This window comes from Anoplophora glabripennis, unplaced genomic scaffold (genome assembly GCF_000390285.2).
Source record: "Anoplophora glabripennis isolate ALB-LARVAE unplaced genomic scaffold, Agla_2.0 scaffold20, whole genome shotgun sequence".
NCBI classification, from domain to species: Eukaryota; Metazoa; Arthropoda; class Insecta; order Coleoptera; family Cerambycidae; genus Anoplophora; species Anoplophora glabripennis.
The window spans coordinates 1,007,824-1,024,204 of record NW_019416362.1 but is presented as its reverse complement, the minus strand read 5'-3'; the positions used below and the strand labels follow the sequence as shown (position 1 = coordinate 1,024,204).

The 16,381-nt window shown below is 32.3% G+C and overlaps 1 protein-coding gene across 2 annotated transcripts in view; it reads left to right on the top strand.

The window, feature by feature from the left end:
• Positions 1-16,381, top strand: part of LOC108907394 (protein groucho) — a 251,560-nt gene that overhangs the window by 201,245 nt on the left and 33,934 nt on the right. For both annotated transcript variants that reach the window (XM_023454257.1, XM_023454258.1), the window contains exon 4: positions 5,871-5,915. In XM_023454257.1, coding sequence (XP_023310025.1) covers positions 5,871-5,915 — 45 coding nt within the window. The remainder of the gene's footprint in view (positions 1-5,870; positions 5,916-16,381) is intronic.

Sequence of the window (16,381 nt, the reverse complement as noted above, 5' to 3'; positions counted from 1 at the left end):
AGTCTATGAAATGTTATAGGAAAATAATACTTCTTGTGATATTCGTTTATATTTTCATTAATTTTTTTATTTTTGGCGTATATGAAATAGTGAAGTTATGAGAATAAGATAATGACGGTAATAAAACCTTTTGAGGAAAAAATTTGGTATATTTTAAAATTAAAAGAATAGTTTAATTTAATTTGTTTCCACATTTTACCACTACCTACTACATTTCTAATTTTTCCAATTTCTTAAATATATTTAAATTATAACCTAAAAAAATGATTTTTAGTCAACTTATCTTTAATAAACTTATTAGGCCAAATAAAAACAAACAATTAATGCAGGGTGTCCCATTTTAAATTACGCATCTGAATATTTCGTCAAGGAAGCACCAATCCAAAAATAACCCTTCGAAAGTCGTTGGGTTCCGAGGGGGACATCGGATTTCCTTCAATTTGCCCTTAACATTGACCTTGAAGGCCATTTGAAAGTCAAATTTTTTAAATAAGAACCTCTATTTTTGACTCGGATTCGGAAAGAGCGCAAAATTTCACTTATGGATAGGTACTTAGGGCTTTTCTTTGGAATGACCTTTAAAGGTTATTTGAAGGACAAAATATTTTAAATTACGCACCTGATATCTCGTCAGGGGAGCCATCAATTCGAAAACAACCCTTACAAAAGTTGTTAGTTTCGGAGTAGGACATTGGATGGTGTCCTTCAATCTGACCTTGACGAAGAAGAATAGCCTTAAGTACCTATCTAAACGTAAACGAACGTTTCTACCTAAACGTAAACGAGCCTACCTGTCTAAACATACAATTTTAAGCTCTCTCCGAATCTGGGGTCAAAAATAGAGGTTCCTGTTTATAAAAATTAGACATGACCTTTAAATTGCTTTGAAGGTCAAGGTAAATTTGAAGTCTCCCCCTCCCCTCTTCCGAACTCAACAACTTTCGTAAGGGTTATTTTCGGATTGGTAGCTTCCCTGACGAGATATTCAGGTGCGTAATTTAAAATGGGACACCCTGTATAATAAACTTATACTAAACATGGTAAAAATTTAGTTTAGAAGATGACTTTTTGTGATTTTAAAAACAGTACTTATTTGTTGAAAAAATCAGATCGTGTTATAAAATTTTGTTAACAAAAACACGTCACATTTATGAAAAAACGAGAAAAAACTGGAAATTATTATGCTTAATCATAAATGTCATTGGTTGTCATTATACATTCTTTTCATTGATTCATTATTATTTACTTTCTCTATAACTAACACTACAGAGTATTTTAAGTTGGCAACGCTGCGAAGCCTTGTTACAATTAGTGTCGCCTATATTTTTCCAGTAATATACATATAAAAATAAGGTGATTCTCTTCAGGCTGCTTACCATGCAATTTCTGCAGCTATAAGAGGTACAAAAGGTACAAGGTACAAAGGTAAAAATTATTATTAATGATTTAATTCTGGGAAACATTTTAATAATGATTATTCGCTTACAAAATTTTGGAAAGTAATAGCTGATATTATAATAGATTCTAAGTAGGTATAATATGGAAGGTGTTCCAAAAACGCTCCACCAGATACAGTTCTGCTCAAAATAAGTCAATTTAGCTAAACTTACCTTAGTTCAAAGTTGCTCCGTTTGGGCGGTATACGGCCCTGAAGTTGAAATTTGGAAATCTGTTTTTGGTAAGTTGACACTGATCTTATAGGGCAATAAACCCCAGATCAAAATTATTAGTAATATCAATCCATAATTCTACGCCAATGGAAATAAAAATTTTAAGTATAAAATTTTGATTAAATTATTTACTACTAAAAAGGTAGTCTTGATAAGACACGATAACTTTCGTGATTTATTTGAAATTTGTAATTTGTAAATCGACTTACTTTGAGCTGCCCTGCATCTGGTGGACCGTTGTAAAGACCTTTTAGGTACACCCTGTATAACAATAAATTTCCCTTATTGTATATTTTTGAAATTTCTCCATCTAGAAAATTAGAAAACGCAGATACACTCTTTAAATTTGTACAAAACGACTATCAATTTTTCGATTCGTCTCCTCCTCGATCGTTTCGAACTTGTAGTTATATTCCCGTGCATTCTCCGTTTTTGTTTTTGTTGGAAAGAAGCGGCGAAACAGCGCCAAAATGTAAAAGTAATGCAAATAAAAGCCCCGGGTACAGTTGCATATTTTTCAGCGTCGGGTCCTGAAAAAAAAAGAACCCGGACCTAAATCAAACATATCTTGTGTGCGCATTTCGCTCGCTGCTACATATCTATCTATCAAATTATTCCATACAAATTTGACGTCGAGGGAAATGGCGGTACAGGGCCGTACTGACACGAAATTCAGTGAGAGTTAACGGACAAAAATGACAGTTATTTTTCGCTGATTTTCTAAAATCGGTTTTTAACTGGTATGGAGTAATAAAGTAATATTTAAAGTTAATATTAAGAGTGGTTATAAATTAGACTTGAAATCAATTGAGGTATTAGTAGTAAGGTCATTGTAGGATAGAATAAATTGTGAGTAAAAATGGCAAGTTTTTCGAATTGTACTCATGTTACATGTCTAAATATTATGGGTTATCTCAAAATAAGAGAATATTTCTTATTAAATGTGTACTATACTGAAACATTCGCTTACAGTGAACAAGGACCAACCGTTACGTTTACGCTCGAGACAATGCGATCGCTATTGGTTGAAGAGAATCCCTTGAAAAATTACGCCAGTCACAATCGGTGAAACAGAATATTATGTTTTAATGTAATTTTGATCTTATGGTTTTAATCATGTACGGCATATTTCAATAAGGTCCAAATTATTATAGCAAGTTTATCTTACAGTTAACTAACTGGAAGATTAGAATGTGTTGGTGTCGATACGTTTTAATTGCAACAAATCACATTCTAAGCTTATAGTTAGTTAACTGTAAGTTAAACTTACTCTAAATAATTTGGCCCTAAGCTCCGTAAATGTCAATTATTAAAATAAGCGACCAAATTTAGTTCGTCCTCATGTAGGTTGAATTATCTTCATTAATAAAAGTTGTCCATCGGGAGCTTCTTGTCTAAATGTTTCTATTTCCACTTCGTCAAATCTTACATTTTTTCGTACAGTATCGGATCGTTTTATTTTTTAAGTAGAGCACCAATTTTGGGAATTTGTATTCAAAATGAACTAGTAACACATTATCAAACATTTTCTTCTCAGTGACTTTTTGAAGTATGTATAATCTGTTTTATATTGTGTAGCAGATTTTTGAGGAGTCGGTTACGATACTGCACTTTTTTTTCTTTGAATGGTGCATTTTATTTTATACATATGAAACCAGTAAACATTCTTTTTTAGTAGAATGTTGTAGATTCTAAATACGGTATTACTTTATTTTAGTCGTTTATTTTGAAAAAAGTTCACTGTAATATTAGCATGCCACTGTAAAATTAGAACAGATATGGTAAAAACTGAGTTAATTCGTTTCTAACTTCATCGTCTTTTATCTTGAAAATGAACTAGGTACTATTGTTTGAACTATTGCCATCAATTTTTATTGTAGAATTTAGAGATGGTAGAATTTGGCCCATTCCATTGCAATATTGCAATATTAAATATACATCTTATACAGGGTGTGTCATTCCCGCTGCCAATATCTTCGAAATGAAGAAATTTATTTTAGTTCCGGAAACTGCGGTTGTTAGGTCTCTCGAATAGCTTCAAATTGCAGTTAGAATTGTTAGGTCAAATCTTTCTGTATAGATGGCGTGGCGATTCCTGAACGTGGAAAGGTGGTCCATCTGAAAGATCGTTAAATTTTGAGTAATTTTTGTAATATAAAGTTTTTCCCAATATTTACTTGTTTTTGAAACATGTCGACTGTAACAGGAAAATCTATTGTATTATTTAAGTTACACTGAGACAAAATATTCTTTTAAAATATTGTTATGATGGCTTTATTCACGCGACATACTAAGTAACAGACAATAAATTATAAAAAAACAGATGATCAACTACAGAAAAAAATGTACAATGGTAAATCTTATAACTAGTATAGTTAAATTGAAAGACGCAAGCTGACAAAACTGTAATTATTGCAAAACTAATATGTGTCATACATGTTTCATTTTAAACAAATGACATGAGCCACCGATGACTGAATTGTTTAATAATATTTGATAAAATACGGTTCGTCTCTGCCCCTTATAAGATTTACCATTGTACAATTTTATTTCAGTAGTTGATCATTTGTTTTTTTTATAATTTATTGTTAGTAAGTATGTGGTGTGAATAAAGCCATTATAACAATATTTTAAAAGAATATTTTGTCTCAGTATGATTTAAATAAAATAATGGATTTTCCTGTTACATCATACATTGCCTATTGAAGTGGACATGCCTAGAAAACAAGTAAATATTGGGAAAAACTTTATATTACAAAAATTACTCAAAATTTAGCAGATGACCCGCATTTCTACGTTCCAGGAATCAAAAATTATTTTAGTATCGCCACGCCGTCTATACAGAAAGATTTGAACTAACAATTCTAACTGGAATTTGAAGCTATTCGAGGGACTAAAATAAATTTCTTTATTTCGGAGATATTGACAGCGGAAGTGTTAAAAGACACACCCTGTATATTTAAAATAGAGGTTGTTAATATTATGTAGTTTTTAATTATAGAGAAGTCAGCTCACTTATTTAAATCTTTTGTTCACTTGGTCACTTTCTTTTTTAATATTTTAAGTTAAAGCCTGCACATACTAAAATCTGATCGATAACTTATCGTAAATGTCGATTTTTTTTAACAAGTATTTTATAATTAGCTCTCATATTTTTTACTCTATTGGTAAACAAATTCAAAGTAATTTTTCCTAAAAAATCCCATTAAATGAAGTTAAACAAAGTTCTGCGATACCAAAAATCTAAGTATGCAAAAGACCTCTATTTGATAAGATTTTTTTAGAAAAATTTGTTTTGAATTTGTTTAAAGTAGCTTTAAAATAGAGTCAAGATTGTTACTCTTCGTTTTTATTTTTTATTTTGACAATATTTCGAAACACCTTTCCATAAATTGTTTGACACACGGCTGCGAAGTTGAATTGACACTCGCCGATTGTTTTTTTTTATAAAAAACCTTAATTCAAAAACAAAAATTTCATTACTTGTTTGCTGTCTATTAGTTTCTTTATTATAATTTTATTTTTTTTCTTTCTTTTTAAATTAACCTTCATCTAGAAAGCTGCTTTATCGTGATGATAACTGGGTAACAATTTTCGTTCTAGTCCGGCCCTGCTCGGTGCCGCATGGAGTAGATTTCCGAATCGGTAGCTCGAAGTGTGCATTACTGCAGCAGGCCCTGACAGCCCAGCAGCGCTCCTCTTGTTTGCTTTAGACACATAAATGCTTTCATAATAACAAATGGTCGGATTTTTCGGATTTCCTATTCCCCATTTAAAAATCCTTATGACGGAAAACGCCGCGCACATATTATTGGACGGTGCTTTCTGCGGCTCCCAACCGACAACACTCAATAAAGGAGGACCGTCTCCCAAACTAAAAATGTCTGAAATTCCTTCCTCGGTGATTTATGGCGCGGCGAGGTTTTCTTTGAATTATCGTACTTTCGATTGGAAACACCAGAAGTAATCTATTGTTTTTTTTTTTCGTTTCCCGTTCGGCCGACAGAATTCGTGAGGCGGTGACACCACTGTTGGTGATGTCAGAAAACAAATTGGGTTTAAACAAAATTACAGTCTTTGCTTAAAATTCTTGACACGTATTAATTTTATTGTCGAAATGTCTAAGTCGACAGATGAATGACATTTTCAATGATATTCTCGAAGGAATTTAAATAATAATTTTTTTTTGTTTTTTTTCAGTACTACGAAATGTCCTATGGCCTTAATGTGGAAATGCACAAACAGGTGAGTGTTTTTTTCACTTTCTATAAAAATACCGCTGAACACGATGTCAGTTCAACAAATTACCAAAAGCAAGCTTTTAAGAGTAGTTGTATTTAGGTACATAGTCCAGTCAATATACGCAAAAAAATATGTTGAATCTGGAATACTTTTATTTTCGTAAATTTGTATTAAAATATCCAATAGGCTCTTTTAGTGTGACGTCATATATTTAGGCAACCTGCAACAAATTGTCATAGTTGAAATTGTACAGACCAAATCTGGCCTTTGTGTAAATATACTGTAAAAGTGAACAACTTCAAATTGATTTATTTTTACAAAAATTTGGAAGTATTTAAGAACAACCAACACGTGCTATGTAAAATAGATACACCAATGTGCTTAAAACTTACAAAAAACGATATAATAGAGTATTCCTAAATAAATAAAGTAAAAATTTAAATTAACCTTTTTATTCCTAATGCGCATGCTTGGAAAGAATAGCCTCATATACAGGTGATATCTTGTTGATAAGTCGTCGCTGTCATCATTAGCTTATTTTCTCTTCTTTTGTTTAATCTTGGTATTTTCTAGTTCTACTAAGTATTTTTATTGTTTTTCTTGGTGCTCAGTGTGTTTATTGAGTGTTTTTTTTCTTCAAGTAGTTTATTATAGACGTACTCTTAACCTTAACCAAACTTTTCTTGAATGATATCCTGTTGGCTACTTCGCTTACATGAAATTATCTTTATGCGCATGCTCAGTAACATTGATATAATTTTAATTTATTATTTACTTTAAAAGTCAATATTGTTTTATAAATTTAAATACAGTGTAGGAAAGTACCAATGGTCTATCAAAAGTTACGTGAGAGCGATAAAGTAAGCCATAGAAATCCATGTGATAGACAAGGATGGCTATAATGAAGGCGTCTAATAGTCAACGCCCATTTCGCCCTTCCACAAATAAGAAGTGGATCTTATTTGTGGAAGGGCGAAATGGGCGTTGACTATTAAACGACTTCATTATAGCCATCCTTGTCTATCACATGGATTTCTATGGCTTACTTTATCGCTCTCACGTAACTTCTGATAGACCATCGGTACTTTCCTACACTGTATGTAAATTCTATAATTCTTTTAGTTTGTGGCTTGCGGTTTGAAACTTCTTAAATATTTCTAATATTGCCAGATATTTAAGATTATGACAAAGAAGACATTTTTTGGCACTTATGCTAGTAAATATACCGAGTAATTTTTCATGACAGTGCGCACTATGGGATTGCCTATTATTTGGCGTATGTGACGTCACTACTAAAAAGGTCTATTCTTTAATTAAGCAGTTTTCTTCCGTTAATATTTATTATTTTAAGTAAAAGACGTTTTATGTAAGAAGAAATTAAAAGGAAACCGGCTAATCCTTTCTTCAGTCGTACTTCACTTGTTTTTCAAAATTTTAGGACAAAAATGTGTAGTTTGACATAATATGATGTGAGGAATCGATTTTTGCTGTCAGTGTTAACATATCTCTAAAAATGTGCGTTGACGGGTAGTTACCTTTTGTTTTTGTTATGTATGCCATATTGAATTTTTGCCTCATTAGAAGGAAAAGGAAATTCTCTTTATCTATAATTTATGGAGTTTTTATAAGTAAATATCCAAGGTATTGAATATAATTATATTTTTATTAAAAATATCAAGTAACCATCTGAAACATTTGAATTTTTCTATGAATTACATAATGTAATATTTCTTATTTCTAATACTTTCTAACACAGCAACTTGTAATTAAATAACAATAACAAGGGCAACGAACAAAACAAATCTGTGATCGGCACATTTTTGCTCATTTAACTATTTTTGTATCTTCTAAAATAAGAAAGATACCTGTATTGGACAATTAAAAAGTTGTAGCCCTGCATATAAGCTTTTTATAATCTTGAAGTAAATAAAAAGTTTTAATATTAAATAAAATATCTTCCATAAATAAATATTGATGGAAAAAGTTGCTTATTCGAACGTTTCGCCCTTCTTCACTGTCGGCATCTCAATAGCGACCCTGAAAAAGCATCACCGCGACTGAAACCACTTTTTTTGCAGGCGGGCACTCGTTTTAGTGATGATTCCACCTTACTAAAATCAGTGTTAGAATTTAGTACGAAATATTTACACTAAGCAAGTATTAAAATCCAGGATTTAATTTGAATAACTTGTACAAGTTACTGACATCGTATTCAACCGTCTTAAGAATCATTTAAATGTAACATAACTGGAGGGCTCGAAGTGGATCCTTGAGGAACGCCAACTGTCTCATTTTTTTTTAAATCAAAGTAACCAAAATTTTTAATAAAAAAAGTATGTTTCTTTTAATTCTACGTGTGTAATGTTATTTTTTTAATAAAACGCTTGAAGAGTAAATTTTTTAAATTCTAATCAATTTTTTAACCGAATAATACACTTTTCAAGTACTTACAACACCCGAGTGTTTGAATAGGTACATTTTCGTATCTTCCTTGAGGCGGTTCGATACAAACTTCTCCAGCGAGAAAAGAAAACTCCGCCAACTCCAGGTTGCCACCTCACTTTTATGTCATTAATTTGCATATGGAGACGGGCGAATACATTAGCGGGAATACGAATGCACGTACTACGCGTATCCGAAGCTTTCCAAATGCTCTCAGAGAGAGAAAAATAAATGGGATGCCGAGGCTTACATTTCAATGATGGTAGACTCGCAAGACCGAATTGGAAAAATACGGAGGCGGCGCAACCGTCATTAAAAGTGTTGTAGATTATCGTTATTGAATTATGTTGGTAGCAATGTCATTTATAATGATTTTGACACAGAATTTTCAAAATTCGAATTCTCTGGTGAATAGATAGAATACGGAAAGAAAAATTGACTGCCATTTAAAAAAATCAGCTTTAGTTAAGGAGGTATATCGGGTTTACTCAAAAGCACAGATGTACTTGAAATTTATGTAACGTATTACCCAGTGCTCCCACTGTGCGTCATATTTTTTTGAATTTTTTTTAAATCTAGATTTTGAGAAATTGTTGTTGAAAGTTGTTCATTTTAACATAGGTTTATACGGCGAAGATAGACGGTGCGGCTCTTTTTTTGCCCATAACTGTGAAAAAAATGTAGAAATTGTGAAACAAAACTTTTCCATAGATAGTACACAGTATTATCTTATTTTTGATGTAAAACTAATGTAAGTTTTGAACATAGTACAGCTGTATTAATTAGAAACAGAAACCAATAATTGCATTTCTGTCTGACTTAAGGATTAATGTGGCAACGTCGCAATCAGCTGACAGCGAGGAGGGAATACATTTGAAAGACTTGATAAAAACGAAATTGATTTCAAACATATACATTTTTCGTAGATCCCAACAGATGATTTTTTGTAATGTTTTTAAAAACTAGATTAATTAAAAAAGTCTAGGAAGCTGTGATATATTTATTGGAATAATATATCTAAAAAATTAGTTATAGTTGCAAAACTTTTGTAACATTACTAAAATAGAGATGAAAAACACGAACAGTGAGTAATAATGTAATTTCTATCACAGAACCTTCAAAATTGCATCCAACATTTTCTTCGACTTGGACGAGAGTTGGGCGCGAGTGTCATTTCATTTCTTTAGAACTAAATTAACATAATTCTCGTTGGTTTACCAGATCACATGATTTACGGATTTTAAATAAAGGATACAAATCTTCGCGAGGATAATACAATATATTTGCTATATATAATAATTATATTGTACATACTGTACAGTTTTTCACTAAATAACTTTATTTTAGAATAAAACAATACAACAATGACCAATTTTTCTCAACACAACACCTCGTCAGTCGTCTGTGGTCGTTCTCTCTCTCCCGTGTCCCTGCCTTTCAGTCCGAATTTCCGCGCCATGGCCTTCACTTCTTATCGTTTTTTATAAACAACGTCCCCAGTCGAAGTAATACCCTAACAATACATAGTTTACACACAATACATTTTTGAACGCCTACGCATCTTTACCGAATTTGACGCGCAATATCTCCGATGTCCGAGGTCTGTAGGTTCGCAGTGTGTACAATTGCTAGTCAATTATTAGCGCTGTTGCCAATATAATTTAAAACTACTTAAATATGATATTTTTATGTTGTTAATTAGTCAATATGTGCATATGAGTAGATTTATTTGCTATATATATGTTTATCGCAAATAATTTCAATAGAATTTAATTTTTTCAAATTGGCAGCGGGCTTTAGTCCCATGAGAAAAGCATAGGACCCCCCTGCGCTCACTTCCCTCGGACCCTCATATACCTCCTTAACAAAACTGTATAAAAAAGTATACGTTTATTATACAGTAGTCATAGGGGTCAATTTCTAAACTGTCCTCAAGACCAAGATTAGTATCCTTTTGTAAACTAGCGGGTTGAAATGTAATAGACAATACAGAAGGCATGGAAATGAAAGAAAAATAATGTGAGATCGAGCACAATATCCTAGTACACACGAATACGAAATTCTTGCCATGTGTCATCTATATGCGCAGTATCAATTGCAGTGTTTATACTACACAAGTTATTCAGTATCAAATGAATGTTTATTTCAGTGCATAACCATCAACAAATATGCAAAATTGAAGATTTAAGAAGTCAAATTTCATTAGAAACTTGTAAGGTTGGCATTTAATAACATATTACAGCTGTTTATTAACAATAACTTTTATGTATTGCTTGTGATAGTCTTAAAGCTATTCCGTATTAAGAATACAATGAGACAGTAAGGGTTAAGTGCTTTATATTAGTTCAATATAAAAAACTGTTTATAAAGTAGATAAATCACTTCAATATTAATGTCCATGTCAAAAGGATCGGAGGATTGATTTGTTATATGGTATGTTTAAAATGTATCTCCTTATGTATAGATCCTCGAATTGCTAATACTGTATAACATACATGAAGAAGAAGAAATGGTCGAGTACAGTACCCTGTGGTATTCCACAGAGTTTGGGCAGTGAAAACAGTTTCAAAGCACCTGTGGCCAAAATTTTAAGGAAGTTATAATATTTTAAGAAAGTACTATCGGATTCAAATATCTCGGAAAGCAGTAGTTTTTTCGAAATTTATATAATAATAACACAGACCGACAAAATTTTAAATAAAAAATCCAGGCTATACTGTCCCAAAGCTATCGACGCGATGAATCCGAATCCGATTTATAATTGCTCCAACGTTTCAGATTTTCAAGTTATTAGGTTTTCAAAATATTAGGGCTGGGACACCCTGTAGATCCACAATTTGACTGAACCGGCGGCAGACTGTGCGAATCTCGGCATTTGCCTAAATATTGATTAGAAGAAATTACACGGACGAAGATGGGGGATAGGGAATTGAAAACCGCAGCGCTAAAAACGTATCCAATTTATCAGGTCGAGGCATCAGTCACTCAAATACCTCTTTTGGTAACGCGTGACATCGATTTCATCAACCCCTGCTAGGAAATGTGTAGCAATTTACGTAATTACTTACTTGGGGACAGGGCCGTACCCGAAAAATTTCGACGAAAGAATTATCATTGAAAAAGTTTTATAAAACGTAAAATGTCTTATCTGTTTTTAGGGTTTTGAACTTAAAAAAATTATGCAGAGCTAGAGACATGTCTAAATTATTTATTAAATTATAAACTGTTTTTATATAGTCAAGTCACGATAATTGAAAGTAATAAAACGTGTAAAAGTAGAAATAAGTAAATCTTTGAATAAAATTATTTTTATTCAAATCAAACTCCAGTAATATCATTCTGTATTTCGCTCAAGTTTTCTATTTTAGTTCAGTTCGAAATATATTTTATAAAAAGATTGTTATTCATTAAAATGTTTCTATCAAAAAAAATACTTAAAGTTGTAAGAAATAAGGAATATTGTTTTTAAAATTATGCACTTTATTATTAGGTAAAAAAATAATGTAACACTTGACATTTTCAATTTTTAATTTTTTTCTAAAAATTTAAATTTATTTGCAGGTATCAAAGCCTAATTTTAATTTTCTCCTTGTCAAATTTGACCAAACTTTGCATACCTACATTTTTGGTATCGATTGACTTCATTTAATAGGATTTTTGTTGCTTGAGTTTATGTAATCGTTTGTATGTATAGCATTTGCTAAATAAATGTGTATCTATCTATATTCTTCAAGTTGAATATTTAACATAATTTTTCGCGATCCGAACCTGTCGATTCTTAAGTTCTATTCAAATTAGCCATTTTCTTCCAGTACTTTGGGAAATTTGCCTGTATCCGTCCCTGTTGGGCCGTGACCCTTGTCGGTGTTGGCCATGGGATAATTAACAAGCTTCTTGGATCGACATAAAAATTAAGTCGAGGGTCTGCAGTGTTCCAGGTGTCTCCCGGGTCTAATTTCAACTAATTTTACCTTAACAGGGTACTGAGATGACGCACGATTGGCGCCATAATTAATATTTTATGATTAACGTATCATTTAGAAATTTCGATGTGAAATGATAGCCAACATATCACAATGCCTTATCTACTTTGTTGTTTGAGTATGACCTTGTTTTATTATAACGGCGTTTCCTTAATTGGTATGTCAGCATTGGTATCATTAATTTTTTTTATAGAAAAAGAGTGAAATTCGGGTTAGGAAGAGTTTTGTATACCGGCAGACTGTGTGTGCCTGTATACTTATGCCGCAGCGATCTTAGAAGCAACAACAAGCCGGTTCGCCCCCACAGAACTTAGCCCGAGAGCAACAAGGGCAGGTCAAAGTTTTTTTCAAACTTACACATTTTTTGAAATATAAGTAAATGGATTTTATATCCTCACAAACTGGATTTTGTCTTAAATCTATCAAGAAAATTTCAGGATTTTTTTATTTTAAATTTACCTATGAACCTATGTTCGAAAATGCTTCGTGTCAGAGATACAGGGTGTTGAAATTTAGAGAAAATACAAGGTTTTTACTAATATCTGGAGAACCCTAATTTCGATTTTTTTTAAATTTGGTACATTTGTTCATAAGAACGGCAGACGTCTTCTGACGAAATTTGATTTACTTTATCTATTTCAGCGTCCGGGGACTCGCTCCTGTTGATACTAATAAGTAAACATATGAGACGTCACTGCTTTTTCTTAGGTGTCATATTTTTTTCTAATTATGCGATTAAAAATATAACTTTTTTGTCTCTTTACTTTTTTTGATATCTTGCTTCGTTTTCGAGCAAAAAATTAATAGCTTAAATGTGTGATTTTAATAAGTACCTACTTGAACTGTGTAGTTATCAATTCCTGCTTATCAAAATGAATTACACAAATAGTGAAATGTGCGATATGCATTTTCTTTATGGCCTTGCCAACGGTAATGCATTAGCCACCAGGCGCCTCTATGAGCAGAAATACCCTAATCGTATAATTCCTCATCATACTATCTTGACCCGTCTTCATCAACGTCTTAGTGAAACTGGAAGTTTTCGAAAATTTACCGCAGGAAACGGGCGACCCCTCAGAGCAATAACCCTACAATTGGAGGAAGACGTACTTCATGAAATTGAGGACACTCCAACAACAAGTACCAGACAGATTGCTAGAAACATAAATGCAAGTCGTTCTACAATTTTTAGGAATTTAAAAAATAATCTTCTATACCCTTATCACATCCAACCGATTCAGGCACTTTTACCGACTGATTTTTTGTTAAGATTAGATTTATGTCGATGGATACGACTAAAAATTGGGGAAAATCCACAATTTTTAGCAGAAGTACTATTCACGGATGATGAGGCGAATTTTTCTAGAAAAGCCATAATGAATTTCCATAATAAGCATGTATGGGCGGACGAGAACCCAAATGCAATATTAGAAGGCCGTCATCAACACCAGTTTTCACTTAATGTATTGGTCGGAATGGTGGGAGCCCACTTAATAGGCCCATTTTTTTTTCCACCGAGGCTTACTGGAGATGTTTATCCCCGTTTTCTTGAGTATGAATTGCCCGTACTTTTGGAAGACATCTCATTGCCATTAAGGTTGCAAATGTATTTTATGCACCATGGTGCTGCTCCCCATTTCAGTTTAGCTGCACGTGAATATTTGAACAATATGTATTCAAATCACTGGATAGGTCGAGGAGGCATTCAATCCTGCTCCCCGAGGTCTCCCGACTTAAATTCGTTGGTTTTTTTCCTTTGGGGTCACCTCAAACATTTGGTTTATACGACTCCAGTGCAAGCCATAGACGAATTAAGAAACCGCATTGTCGTATCCTGTGAAACAATTAGACACACAGCCGGAATATTTGAACGGGTTCGCCATTCAATGTGTCGTAGGATAGATGCCTGTATTAGAGTTGAAGGTGCACATTTTCATCAACTGTTGTAACGCCTGTGTATGTAAAGTACAAGGACATTTAAATAAAGGGGACTATTCATGTCACAGTCTATCTCATATGTTGGGTGAAGCTAGACAAGAGGAAAGCAGAGGGATTTATTTTCATCCAACTGATGCGCGCGATTACATCTCCAATGTCGTACATTTTGGATGGGTAAAAATAAAATATTTTATAGTACCAAGTCAATATATTTCAACAGCTACTCAGTATTTTTATAATAAATAAATATAATATTTTTATAACTTCTTGGAATCCCAATAACTGTAACCATTTCTTTCTTGTTGCACCATCCCCAAGCATCCTAAAAACGTTCACATTTCACTTTTAGAATACTGAGGCAAATTTTCAGTGAGACATAAAAATATATTCCCAAAGGAGAACATCAAATGGTTGAATGAATGCAACTTTTAGTCGATTGCATCTTCGGTATTTTTGTGTATAAGTGAACCACCACCATATTTTTGCTGTTGTATTTATTCAGTTTTTATGCTCGTGCCTTTAGTAAAATTGTAAATATATTTTTGAAAAGGTTTTTGTCGTAGAGGAAAATGAAAATGATGAATGATTAAAATTTGTAATGTTGGGTATAAGGGATAACATTGAAATACCTATAAATATATTAAATATAAATAATGTCTGTAACTTATTTGTGGTGCAGCATTTTCCTTTGATTTTAATGGCCAAACGTGGTTCATATTATTGTTTTCTTACTATTTCAGCAAAAATTTTAAAAAAATACCAAGTCAGTTTTATAAAATTTTACCGTTATTCAAATAAAAGTTACCCACACGCACGACAATGGCCACAGTTGCATATACATTCCAAAGTCACCTTCAAGCACGCTTACCTGTGGAAGGATAGCTGATGTGGATGTTTATAATCCAATTTCTTACAAATTCTGCACTGTCTAACCATATTCACACCTTAAAAGTTTATCCAAAATACATGTATAAACGCTAATCACGTTTCACTTACTAAAATCACAACTATTTTCTAACAAAAGACGCCATATTCTGCCAACCACGGCAGAATGAACGAGGAACACGCTACAAATTATTGCGTAGTTGCCAAGTCTTCAAACATGGCAAATATGAAAAATGAAAAATAGTTTAATATGTACAGAATTTAACAATATTGTATGCATAACTTAATAATACTATCCTATAATAATAATTTCCACAATTGTGATGAAAATTGCGAAAAAAAGATTAAGTACATTTCCAGTATAATTATACAGCTGACAACAATGATACAATTAGACTGTGAATAGACCGGGCTTCATTTAGAAATGTAAATAAATAAGTCCCCTTTATTTAAATGTCCTTGGTAAAGTATTTTTCATATCATTGCCGTTTGTTAAATATTTTTTCTTATGTTTCTGTTAATATTAATTATTTAAAAAAGTATTATTTAGTGAGTTATTGTTTCTCAGCTTGTTACATTGTTTTTCCTTTAAATGTATTGTTAAATTCTATTTTTGTTTTCTACTTCCTTTAAGAATGTGTGAAAGAATATTAATTTTTTGCTCGAAAACGTAGCAGGATATCAAAAAAATTAGAGACAAAAAAGTTGTATTTTTAATCGCATAATTAGAAAAAAATATGACACCTAAGAAAAATGCAGTGGCGTTTCATATGTTTACTTATTAATATCAACAGGAGTGAGTTCCCGGACGCCACTGGAATAGATAAAATAAATCAAATTGCGTCAGAAGACGTCTACCGGTTTTATAAACAAACGTACCAAATTTAAAAAGAATCGGAATTGTATTTTCTCTAAATTTCAACACCCTGTATCTTCGAAACGAAGCAATTTTGGACATAGGTTTATAGGAAAATTTGTTCTTATTGTTCGTCAAGGAAACTCCCCCTGATTTTTTTAGCAATATTAATGGGACACCCTGTATTTCTTTTTATTTTAAGGCTGTTACGCTAATTAAAAAAAATGTTTCTAAAAATCCTGTCAAATGAGAACAACCCATTTCTTCTTCCTTGACAGTTTGACTTCACTTGATAATATTCTCAGAAACAATACCTACAACTCGTTTTATTTCGAAAATATGTATGAACCTAAGGAAAATCACCC